Here is a 13,080-nt window from a genome sequence, read left to right on the forward strand (position 1 = left end):
GAGTTTTGACGAGTAGAGTTGGGAGTTGGTGTTAGTGCGGAGACGGGAGGATGTGGACGGCTGGTTCTGTGTCTCACTGTGTTTGTGGCTGTTCTACCCTGACAGGGTCCCACAGGAGAGACTGGCCCCCTAGGTGAACGTGGTCACCCCGGTCCCCCTGGACCCCCTGGAGAACAAGGTCTGCCAGGCTCTGCTGGGAAGGAAGGTTCAAAGGTGAGTGTTTGACCCATGACCCGGAACTCTCTGTGAAGCCTCGAGACAGCAGATTTGCTGGGGTGACATCAGTTACTGGAATCGCCACAGGCAATGAGTACAAAATTTAGCAAACTGACCCTCTGACAGTGCGGCACTCCCTCAGCACTGACCCTCTGACAGTGCGGCACTCCCTCAGCACTGACCCTCTGACAGTGCGGCACTCCCTCAGCACTGACCCTCTGACAGTGCGGCACTCCCTCAGCACTGACCCTCTGACAGTGCGGCACTCCCTCAGCACTGACCCTCTGACAGTGCGGCACTCCCTCAGCACTGACCCTCTGACAGTGCGGTACTCCCTCAGCACTGACCCTCTGACAGTGCGGCGCTCCCTCAGCACTGACCCTCTGACAGTGCGGCACTCCCTCGGCACTGCAGGAGAGTTTCAGTCTAGAATTTGTCTTGAGTCTCTGGAGAAAGGTTTAAAAGTCTGACAACACCGGGTTAAAGTCCAACAGGTTTATTTGGCAGCACGAGCTTTCAGAGTCTCGCTCCTTCTTCAGGTGAGTGAGGAGTTGTGTTCACAGTTCCTCACTCACCTGATGAAGGGGCAGCGCTCCGAAAGCTCGTGCTGCCAAATAAACCTGTGGACTTTAACCTGGTGTTGTCAGACTTCTCACTGTGCCCGCCCCAGTCCAACACTGGCATCTCCACAGAAAGGTTTAAACTCAGGAAAATGTTGTGGCCCGGAATCCTGAAAAACAAAGAACAATAAAGATAATTTTATTATTTCACAATGTCAACTGTCGGAGTTTCTGGTGGCCGTTATTTCCCTGTTGAGTGGATTGTGTCCATGTTTACTAACGCTTTCCTCTCTCTCCTCCTCAGGGTGATCCAGGTCCGGCAGGGCCTCCTGGGAAGGATGGCCCCCCAGGTCTGAGAGGGTTCACTGGGGAACGAGGTCTGCCCGGACCCCTGGTGAGTAAAACAGCAGGATCCACACTCCTGCTCCTCCCAGAATATTTTCACCAACGTTTGACTGATCACACATCCTGTGGGAAGGGGGAAAAGAGAGATTCAATAGCCAATCCATCAAAATATTAAAGACTGGTCAAATTAGCAAATCAAAAATCAGCTTCAAGCTATCAGCTCCACAGGCATTAGATACAGAGTAAAGCTCCCTCTACACTGACCCCATCAAACACTCCCAGGACAGGTACAGCACGGGGTTAGATACAGAGTAAAGCTCCCTCTACACTGTCCCCCATCAAACACTCCCAGGACAGGTACAGCACGGGGTTAGATACAGAGTAAAGCTCCCTCTACACTGACCCCATCAAACACTCCCAGGACAGATACAGCACGGGGTTAGATACAGAGTAAAGCTCCCTCTACACTGACCCCATCAAACACTCCCAGGACAGATACAGCACGGGGTTAGATACAGAGTAAAGCTCCCTCTACACTGACCCCATCAAACACTCCCAGGACAGGTACAGCACGGGGTTAGATACAGAGTAAAGCTCCCTCGACACTGTCCCCATCAAACACTCCCAGGACAGGTACAGCACGGGGTTAGATACAGAGTAAAGCTCCCTCTATACTGTCCCCCATCAAACACTCCCAGGACAGGTACAGCACGGGGTTAGATACAGAGTAAAGCTCCCTCTACACTGTCCCCCCATCAAACACTCCCAGGACAGGTACAGCACGGGGTTAGATACAGAGTAAAGCTCCCTCTACACTGTCCCCCATCAAACACTCCCAGGACAGGTACAGCATGGGGTTAGATACAGAGTAAAGCTCCCTCTATACTGTCCCCCATCAAACACTCCCAGGACAGGTACAGCATGGGGTTAGATACAGAGTAAAGCTCCCTCTACACTGTCCCCCATCAGTTGGGAGGGGTTGAGATGGGATGTTGATCCGGAGTAGGGTTTTGGATTAACTGTGCCATTTTGGGGCAGTGAATGTCTCTGGAGAATTCTCTCTCTCTCTCTCGCTCTCTGCTGTCATTGCTCTGGGAGATCCCTGGGTACTGAGTGAGGAAGAGGAGTTTCCTCTGTCACTTTCCCGGAATAGTGTGTGGATCTGTCTGTGTCCTGATCTGCAGGCATTTCCCTGTGTTGAACTCATTCATGTTGCTCGGTACAATTAACACTCAGTCACATTTTGCCGGGCCTCTCCGGGCCCACAGTGTGATCGCTGTCGATTGTCGGAGCAGCAGGATGTAAAGCCCCTGTTCCAATCCGACATCATTCACAAGCTCCAAGTGAGGCAGCACGGATTGAAGGTTCCTATCACCCTCGCCTCACCCTCACCCCTCACCCTCGCCTCACCCTCACCCCTCACCCCTCGTCCTCGCCCTCACCCTCGCCTCGCCCTCACCCCTCACCCTCACCCTCGCCTCACCCTCTCCCCTCACCCCTCGTCCTCGCCCTCGCCCTCACCCCTCACCCCTCACCCCTCACCCTCTCCCCTCACCCTCACTCTCTCCTTCGCCCTCACCATGTTCCTCGCCCTCACCCTCTCCCTTGCCTCACTCCCACCCTCACCCTCTCCCTCACCCTCTCTCTCTCTCTCTCAGCCTCACTCTCTGCTTGTGTCACCGTCTGAACTCGCAACTCGGAATCCATCTTCCGCAATGTGGTGAGAGTGAGGGATAGTGGAGCTCAGATTGAGGATTAACCATGATCTGACTGAATGTTTGTACAGGTTGGAGGGGCTGAATGGCCTCCCCCTGTTCCTGCTGCTTTGGTTGTTGTATTTGGTGGATTTGAGGCTGATTCTTGTTTTTTTCTCTGTGGACAGGGCCAGATTGGTTTGAAAGGAAGCGAAGGACCCCCTGGGCCCCCAGGGCCATTGGTGAGTGAGAACCGGCCATGAAAACACTCGAGTTCGTGTGTCCAACTCCCATTGGACATCCCGCGACCTCCAACCCCTCGACCCCTCCCTAACCTCACACCCGCAGGTCAAACAGGATCTCGTTCACAGAACTCCAATCCTTTTCCAACTCGTAAAGCGGAATGTTAAAGCTGGGAAATGTGTACATGCTGGAGTTTAATCCTTCATTCCCGGAGGTTGCAGGATAACCCTGAATGATTGGCACTTCCCCCAGGGACAGGATCCGGATCGGTTACCAAGTGAAAAGCTTTGCCGACGTGCACTGATTCCCCATTCATTCCACAAAACTCACACCTGGAAATCTTTCCAAAAGTAACCCACAAACAACTCGTATTTTCATAGAATCAGAGATGGAACAGTGCAGAAAGAGGCCATTCAGCCCATCGAGTCTGCACCAACCACAATCCCACCCAGGCCCTATCCCCATTACCCCATGCATTTACCCGAGCTACTCCTGACACTAAGGGGCAATTTACCATGGCCAATCTACCTAACCTGCACATCTTTGGACTGTGGGAGGAAACCAGAGCACCCGGAGGAAACCCACGCAGGCACGGAGAGAATGTGCAGACTCTACACAGACAGTGACCAAAGCTGGGAATCGAAGCCTGCTCCATGGCACTGCGAGGCAGCAGTGCTAACCGCTGTGCTGCCCATTTTCCAGCACCTCACTGGCGAAGTCAGCTCCTCAGAGGTTGGGGCAGTGCCAAGGTACCACCCAAGCACGTCCTGCTCTGCCTGGGGCTGTACTTATCTGTGCGCCCCCGCAGGGTCTGTTTGCCTGGGGTGTGTTTGCCTCGCTCAGGCTTCTCCCGGCCTGTGGAGGTGTGAGAGTGGGGAAAGCCCGTGAATGACACGGTTGTGTGTTTACACGAGGGTTCTGAGTTTCTTGGGCATGTAGTACGCTCCTGCCAGCAGGGGAATGGGGACCATCACCTCGAGGTTTTGGCCTAGAATCATTGAATCCTACAGTGCAGAAGGAGGCCATTCGGCCCATTGAATCCGCACTGCCCACCCTACCACCCAGGATTGACCTCCATACACTTACCTTAGTTAGTCCCCCGACACTAAGGGGCAATTTAGATGGCCAATCTACCTAGCCCAAGTAACGTTTGACTGTGGGAGAAAACTGGAGCACCCAGAGGAAACCCACGCAGACACGAGGAGGACATGCAAACTCCACACAGACAGTGACCCGAGCCGGGAATCAAACTCAGGTCCCTGGCACTGTGAGGCAACAGTGTTAACCACTGTGCCCCTGTGCCACCTCTCACAGAATTTTGTGCCCAGCGAGTATGAGGTTCCAGCCGATGTTAGTAACTCCCCAGTGTCCTGTCCCAATGGACACACACCTGCCCAAGGAGATGTAACTGGAACATTGAGCCAGTTATCGGTGGGAGCAGCTTACATGGAGAGGTTTCATGTGAAGAGATAGATTGGCTACCTTGCTGAAATGTCCTGCAATATCCACACTTCCGTGGGTTTCCGTGGATAGAACACGGATCCAAAACAGGACGGGAGCCTCCATGCTCCCGCAGGGTGTATTGTGACAGTGGAGGGAGGTGGCCCACTATTGGCTGCCAGCCTGATCTTCCAGTCCCGCCGCTGACAACAGGGCTTCCAGTTCTTCTCCCTGTCTGCTGGGAGGTGTGGGTGGGGCTAACACCAATGTGTCCCTCCTGTCATAGTTAAATATCGATATCGGCGACATTTTCACTTTAACCTTTAACCGTAATTTGTTATTTTGTTTAAAGGGCTCACCCGGAGATCGTGGGCAGGCTGGGCCGGCTGGTCCAATCGGTCTCCCAGGGCGACCGGGGCCTCAAGGCCCTCCAGGCCCAGCTGGTGAAAAGGGAGCTCCTGTAAGTACAGCTTCTCCTGTGTACATTGTCCATGTACCTCGCTGTGTGTACGCTAGCTTTGACTATGCTGTGGCTTTCTCTGTGTACACAATGCCTTTACATTGTTCCATATACTCTGTGCTGTCCCTGGAGTTTATCCTGAGTCCTCACCTCAGAACTGAGTCCCTGTCTGAATACCCAGCTGACCGCTGAGGTAGGAGTGACTCGAAGGAGCTGCCTTATCGAACTGTTTGGAGGGACAGTTCACTGCATTCACTGTGCTCACAACAGAAAGAGCAAACACAGAAACTGCTCATCATTATCTCAGTGTTCCAAACTGTCATCGATTGTCAGAACCTAGAGAATCAGACAGAGTGAAGGAATGTCCTCAATCAATAGAAATGGAATATACTGGCATTGACAGGGCATTGAACAATGAACCTGGAGCGCAGTCAGATCCCTGACCTTCGGTTGCTTGCCATTTTAACACACACGTGGGTTGCTCCCGTGCCCACATGTCTGTCCTTGTCCTGCTGCAATGTTCCAGTGAAGCTCAACGCAAACTGGAGGAACAGCATCTCATCTTCCCGCTCGGCACTTCACAGCCTTCCCGTCTCAACATCAAATTCAACAACTTCAGATGATTTGCTGTCCCCCACCTCCACCTCTTTGTTTTCATTCCATTTTATTTAAATTTTTCATTGTTTTCTACCTTTTATTTCTTTATTGTCTTTCTTCATTTTTCTTCCCCCTTTCCCCCTTTGCTTCCCCCCTTCCTTTTTCTAAATTTGACCTCTCTCCCACCCATCTACCCCACTCCCCTCACATCTTCATCTGTCACAGTTTACCCTCTGATTTTAGCATCTCTGCCATTTCACACCTTCTATTCTCTCTATGGGCTGCCATTAGCAGCCTTTCCCCTGGTTTCTGTGGCTCTGACTCATCTTTCATTCCCTCCCCCTGCAGTATAAATATCTCCCACATTCAATGCCTTTTAGCTCTGACAAAGGGTCATCTGGACTCGAAACATCAGATCTTTTCTCTCCTTACAGATGCTGCCAGACCAGCCGAGATTTTCCAGCATTTTCTCTTTTGCTTTCAGATTCCAGCATCTGCAGTAATTTGCTTTTATTGAATGTTTCGAGTTTGGTTTCCATATTTAGTTGACTCATTCTCCAATGTTCCTCCCTTTTCCCTTCCACTTACAGGGTGAGAAAGGACCTCAGGGACCAGCAGGACGGGATGGAATCCAGGGGCCAGTGGGTCTCCCTGGCCCTGCCGGACCATCAGGACCACCCGGTGAAGATGGGGACAAGGTACGAGCGCAGAGAGCAATGCTGGCGAATGAGGCTGGGTTTTATTTCAGGAGGATGGTGCTGATTAACACAGAAATGATAGAACCATGATTGGAGGTCACGTGCAGCACTGAGTGCTGGTCTCCACATTGAGGCTGAAGAAGGTACAAAATTGATTTTTGAGGATGACACCCAAGCCGAGAGGTTCCAACTATCAGGAAAGACTGAACAGACTAGGGTTCATTTCTCTGAAAAAGTGAAGGCAGAGAAAGTGGCCAAGCCGAGTTGTTTAAAATTATGCAGATGTTTAATATTATTCGATAAGGTCAACATAGAGAAGCTGTTTCCACTTATGGGTGAGAGACCAGGACTGGGAACATAAATATGCAACAGTCACTAATAAATCCAATAAGGAATTCAGGAGAGTGGGGGAGAGTGTGGGACTCGCTCCCACGGGGAGTGGGGAGAATGTGGGACTCGGTCCCACGGGGAGCGGGGAGAATGTGGGACTCGGTCCCACAGGGAGCGGGGAGAATGTGGGACTCGGTCCCACAGGGAGCGGGGAGAATGTGGGACTCGCTCCCACAGGGAGTGAGGAGAATGTGGGACTCGCTCCCACAGGGAGTGGGGAGAATGTGGGACTCGCTCCCGTGGGGAGAATGTGGGACTCGCTCCCACAGGGAGTGAGGAGAATGTGGGACTCGCTCCCACGGGGAGTGGGGAGAATATGGGACTCGCTCCCACGGGGAGTGGGGAGAATGTGGGACTCGCTCCCACGGGGAGTGGGGAGAATGTGGGACTCGCTCCCACGGGGAGTGGGGAGAATATGGGACTCGCTCCCACGGGGAGTGGGGAGAATATGGGACTCGCTCCCACGGGGAGCGGGGAGAATGTGGAATGTATTCATAGCCCCACTTCAAAGAGTTTTTACTTTGGAGCTGTCAATCAAACTGTGAACTGACAGGCAGCCGACTGTAGTAATGGTAGGTTGTGAATGAACCATGCAGAATTATTCCTGTAATGAATGCACTCAGACCTATGTCCACACACAAATAGGAAAGTTTGATAGCTCTCTTTGACAGTTTCAATGGTTTATACTCTTTTACGCACATTCATAGCTACTTTTAACAACCCAAAGGGCACATGTCCTCTCCCAAAGGTCTTCCAGGCCCATATCCAATTGGAAACATTACTCCTTCAAAATAGAATACTATTTTTCAGAGAAATCCAGCGGTTTTGGAGTTTCTTAAACCCAGTTGAAAATGTACAGGTGCCAGTTGCCAAAATCCGATTGACAGAAGCAGATTAACGTGTGCAGTCGTCCCCAGGAACAATGGATCCAATAGTTAGAGTCTATCCCTTCACTGAGAAAATGGCGGAGGCCAGTTTCAGGGCAGGATGTCCAAATTTGTTCATCTACTGCCAATCCGGTGTCTGGGCGCTGGGTGCTGGGTGTCTGGGAAACAGAAGCAGAGATTTTAAAGAAATGAAAAAGAACATTGTAAGTTTATGAATTATTATTTCCCAGTAAACGAGCAGCACCAATCAGAATGGGCTTCATACTGGAGTCTGAATCCCAGTCTGAATGGAGTCGGAGAAATATTCCAATTGTGATATTTACAGAGCTTTGGGGAGAGAGTGGGATTTATTGTAGAACTCGTTCAAAGAGTGACTGCAGCACATCAGGCAGGCATGAGATGATGTGATTCTCGGAATAACGTCACACCGAGAGTGAGTGAGTGGGACCGGGAGTGAGTGAGTGGGACCGGGAGTGAGTGAGTGGGACCGGGAGTGAGTGAGTGGGACCGGGAGTGAGTGAGTGGGACCGGGAGTGAGTGAGTGGGAGCGGGAGTGAGTGAGTGGGAGCGGGAGTGAGTGAGTGGGAGCGGGAGTGAGTGAGTGGGAGCGGGAGTGAGTGAGTGGGAGCGGGAGTGAGTGAGTGGGACCGGGAGTGAGTGAGTGGGACCGGGAGTGAGTGAGTGGGACCGGGAGTGAGTGAGTGGGACCGGGAGTGAGTGAGTGGGACCGGGAGTGAGTGAGTGGGACCGGGAGTGAGTGAGTGGGACCGGGAGTGAGTGAGTGGGACCGGGAGTGAGTGAGTGGGACCGGGAGTGAGTGAGTGGGACCGGGAGTGAGTGAGTGGGAGCGGGAGCGGGAGCAAGCGAGTGGGAGCGGGAGCGAGCGAGCGGGACCGGGAGCGAGCGAGCGGGACCGGGAGCGAGCGAGTGGGACCGGGAGCGAGTGAGTGGGAGCGGGAGTGAGTGAGTGGGAGCGCGACCGGGAGCGAGCGAGCGGGACCGGGAGCGAGTGAGTGGGACCGGGAGCGAGTGAGTGGGACCGGGAGCGAGTGAGTGGGAGCGGGACCGGGAGCGAGCGAGCGGGACTGGGAGCGAGCGAGTGGGACTGGGAGCGAGCGAGCGGGACTGGGAGCGAGCGAGCGGGACTGGGAGCGAGCGAGTGGTGGAAGTGAGTTTGATTTACGCACCAATGACCCTTGACTCTCTCGTTTCTCCTTTCAGGGGGAGTCTGGCGATCCAGGACAGAAAGGGAGTAAAGGTGACAAGGGTGAACAGGTGAGAATGACCACGCTGGGGTATGTATTTGACCCTTTCCCCAAAGCAGAGCCCCTGCCGGTTGGGATTGCTCGGGACGCTGTTATCTTTCACTTTGTGCAGGTATTTTTGAGGATAGGTGAGTGAGAATGTTTTTAATAGCCGCGCCCCACACACCAACTCCCCCTGTTAGTCCTCGCTGTGCGGCTGAGAACCAGGGTCACACTGACTACTTCATCATTCTGAGAAAATTCTCTCCAAAATACCCGGGATAGCTTCTCCACACTGCGGCGAATAAAATAAAACAACGTGCATTTCTGTAGCACCTTTCACAACCCCAGGGTGTCCCAAAGTGCTTCACGGCCAATGATTTTTAGTTGTTGTTGTAATGCAGGAAATGCAGCAGCCAGTAGGAGCACAGCAAGATCCCATCGTCAGCAATGTGACAACGACAAGATCAGCTGTTTCACTTCGGTTAAAGAATAAATACTGTCTCACAATACTGGACAGAGTGTCCTCCTCATAGTTAGTGGCTGTGGGGTTTTTCACACCCAGCTGTGAGAGTAGATGAAATCTCAGTTCAATGTCTTATCCGAAAGACAGCAGCAAGAGCAATGTGGCACTCCCTCGGTTAGTGCCCCGGGTGTGACCACCTGTGCTCAGTACCCGAGAGGAGGCATTGACTTTCTGACTCAGAACTGAGAGAGGGAGAATCGGAGATAACACTTGCGATGTGACCAGCCGAGATAATACATTGCTTTTATTTGACCCGTACTCACCTCACTCGCATTGAGAGGTTCAAAAAACTCGGATTGTTTTCACTAGAAAGACGGAGGCTGAGGGGAGACCCTGATAGAGGGTCTACAGAACGATGAGGGGCACAGACAGGGTGGATAGTCCGAGGCTTTTCCCCAGGGTGGAAGTGTCAATTACTCGGGGCACAGGTTCAAGGTGAGGGGGGAAAGTTTAAGGGAGATGCTGCAGGGGGAGTTTTTCACACAGGGAGTGGTGGGTGCCTGGAACGCGCTGCCAGAGGAGGCGGTGGAAGCAGGAACATTAACAACATTTAAGAAGCATCTGGATGGGTACAGGAATAGGGAGGGAACAGAGGGATACGGACCGAGTAAGGGGAGAAGAGTTTTTTTAGTTTAGTTAGGGCATCATGATCAGTACAGGCTCAGAGGGCTGAAGGACCTGTTCCTGTGCTGTACTTTTCTTTGTTGTTATAACATCATCACTCAACCGAGACTCAGATGGGGAGATAGCACCAGGGAATGGTCATAACCTAACGCACAGTGAGCCAAAAATCCAAGACTCAGTCCCTCGAGAATGGAGCTGAATTCCTGACTTAATTCGAATTCTCCTCAAAGACCTCTGTGGAATGTAGGCCCGAGTTCTCCAGCCGTTCACACCCTGTTCCCGCTGCCAGCGAGGATGGAGAATTTGGCACTCAGCCAAATCTCCGTTCACTGCAGCGGGGCTGGAGAATCTCGCTGGTGGGGTAACGTCCGCAAGATTTCTGTACAGTACAGAACCGATTCTGGACTGCAGCTCTGACCCACCCACACCAAAGGACAAATGGGATCAAATTCAACTCTGGTGCTGGCTTCCCAGTAAAGAACACTGTCTGATTCACCTTCTTACAACCTCCTGTGTCTCTCTGGAGCTGATCTTTACCCCCCCTGGGTTGCCTGAGACTGAATGAAGGGATGGGAGGTAAATTCCTGCTATGGTTCTCCTGCTCCTGTGAAGAGCTGTAGACGCCCCATAAATGATATTTGGATGATCACAAACAGCCTCTTCACTGGGTACACTGCCTCTGACTGAAGATGTTTGTCTGCTGTTTTGTTTCCAGGGTCCACCTGGGCCTTCAGGACCTCAGGGTCCAATCGGACAGCCTGGGCCAGCGGTGAGTATCCTGCCTATTTCCTTACATTGTTACATTAGACCCCGATCCCACTGGGAGGAGTTGTGATGACATTGCCATTCCTGTGTTACAGGGGGCTGACGGTGAGCCTGGTCCCAGAGGACAGCAAGGACTCTTTGGCCAGAAAGGTGATGAAGGTCCAAGGGGTTTCCATGGCCCTCCTGGCCCAGTTGGTCTTCAGGTAAATAACAATCTATCTGTTTAATCCCTCTGTCTGTGCCTCAGCTATGTGGTGGATGTAAATATGAGTCGCAATTCATTTCCAAACCTTCAATCCAATGTGTTGGTTTGCTTGAGAAGCCATTAAAACCTGCAGGTTTGCGATGAGCAATTAGACACAGACCCTGGGACAGGCCCCTTGGGTCAGTGGTTGGGTTGTGTTCCAGGTTAATGTTCCCCCGGTACTGTCTCTCCTCGGATGTGGAGGTGCTGGCGTTGGACTTGGCTGGGCACATGAAGAAGTCTCACAACACCAGGCTAACATCCAACAGGTTTATTTGGAATCACAAGCTTTCGGAGCACTGCTCCTTTGTCCAGTGAGTGGAGAGTTCAGTTCACAGACAGGGCATGTAGAGATAGAAACTCAATTACAGGATAATGGTTGGAATGTGAGTCTTTACAGGTAATCAAGTCTTTACAGGTAATCAAGTCTTCACAGGTACAGACTGTGAGTGGAGAGAGGGTTAAGCACAGGTTAAAGAGATGTGCATTGTCTCAAGGCAGGACAGTGAGATTTTGCAAGTCCAGGCAAGTTGTGGGGGTTACAGATAGTGTGACATGAACCCAAGATCCTGGTTGAAGCCGTCCTCATGCGTGTGGAACTTGGCTATCAGTCTCTGGTCAGCGACTCTGTGTTGTTGTGTCTTGAATGCTGACTTGGAGAATGCTTGCCCGAAGATCAGAGGCTGAATGCCCGTGACTACTGAAGTGTTCCCCGACAGGAAGCGAACACTCCTGCCTGGGGATTGTCGCATGGTGTCCTCGGAAACTCACAGAGTTTACTCTTTGTCTCACCGATTTCCTTCACCCATTGTTGTCAGAGAATAAAATCTGTCGCAACTACCTATCAACTAACTGGCCTCACAGCCGTCATAACAGGCACAGCACATTCCTGCAGGAGTGAAACCAGTGCTAAAATCCTGCAGATACAAAGTGGCTACAGTGCCTGACAGTACAGAGAGTCACAGCATGTTCACAACATCTTATAAACAAGGGCAAAGAATTCTGTTCAGAATTACAATGAGGCAAAAGCAAAAGGCCTGATGGGCAAGGCAAATGAATTCAGGGCATGGATGGGTACATGGGACTGGGATATTATAGCAATTACTGAGACATGGCTAAGGGAGGGACAGAACTGGCAGCTCAATGTTCCAGAGTACAGATGTGATAGGAAAGATAGAACAAGAGGTAACAGAGGAGGGGGAGTTGCACTTTTGATTAGGGAAAACATCACAGCCGTACTAAGAGGGGATATATCCGAGGGTTCACTCACTGAGTCTGTATGGGTAGAACTGAGAAATAAGAAGGGGGAAATCACTTTGATAGGGTTGTATTATAGGCCCCCAAATACTCAACAGGAAATTGAGGAGCAAATATGTAAGGAGATTACAGATAGCCCTGAGAAAAATAGGGTGGTAATAGTAGGGATTTTAACTTTCCCAACATTGACTCGGACAGCCATAGTATTAGAGGGTTGGTGTTGGAGAGAAATTTGTTGAGTGTATCCAGGAGGAATTTCTCATTCTTCGATGGCCCAACTACGGAGGGGGCAAAACTGACTTCTTCTTGGGAAATAAGGAAGGGCAAGTGACAGAAGTGTTAGTGAAGGATCACTTTGGGACCAGTGATCATAGTTCCACTAATTTTAAGATAGCTATGGAGAATGACAGGTCTGGCCAAAAGTTAAAATTCTAAATTGGGGCAAGGCCAATTTTGGTGGTATCAGACAGGAACTTTCAAAAGTTAATTGGGGGAGTCTGTGGGAAGACAAAGGGATGTCTGGTAAGTGGGAGGCTTTCAAAAGTGTGTTAACCAGGGTTCAGGGTAAACACATTCCTCTTAGAGTGAAGAACAAGGCTGGCAGAAGTCGGGAACCCTGGATCACTCGGGATATTGAGGCCCTGGTCAAGAAGAAGAAAGAGATACATGACATGCATAGGCAGCTGGGATCAAGTGAATCCCTTGAAGAGTATTGAGGTTGTCAGAGTAGAGTTGAGAGAGAAATCAAGAGGGCAAAAAGGGGACATGAGATTGTTTTAGCAGAAAAGACAAAGGGGAATCCAAAGAACTTCTACAAATACATAAAGGCCAAAAGAGTAACAAGGGAGAGAGTAGGGCCTCTTAAGGATCAACAAGGTCATCTATGTGCG

The 13,080-nt window shown here is 51.3% G+C and overlaps 1 protein-coding gene across 1 annotated transcript in view; it reads left to right on the forward strand.

Moving 5' to 3' along the window:
- Positions 1–13,080, forward strand: part of col5a1 (procollagen, type V, alpha 1) — a 268,503-nt gene that overhangs the window by 208,268 nt on the left and 47,155 nt on the right. Inside the window, exons 39-46 of the mRNA XM_080212368.1 lie at positions 106–213; positions 1,081–1,170; positions 3,004–3,057; positions 4,851–4,958; positions 6,146–6,253; positions 8,752–8,805; positions 10,640–10,693; positions 10,785–10,892. Of these exons, the coding sequence (XP_080068494.1) occupies positions 106–213; positions 1,081–1,170; positions 3,004–3,057; positions 4,851–4,958; positions 6,146–6,253; positions 8,752–8,805; positions 10,640–10,693; positions 10,785–10,892 (684 nt within the window). The remainder of the gene's footprint in view (positions 1–105; positions 214–1,080; positions 1,171–3,003; positions 3,058–4,850; positions 4,959–6,145; positions 6,254–8,751; positions 8,806–10,639; positions 10,694–10,784; positions 10,893–13,080) is intronic.

Source organism: Carcharhinus amblyrhynchos, chromosome 25 (assembly GCF_965287045.1).
Source record: "Carcharhinus amblyrhynchos chromosome 25, sCarAmb.v2.hapA, whole genome shotgun sequence".
Taxonomy (NCBI): Eukaryota; Metazoa; Chordata; class Chondrichthyes; order Carcharhiniformes; family Carcharhinidae; genus Carcharhinus; species Carcharhinus amblyrhynchos.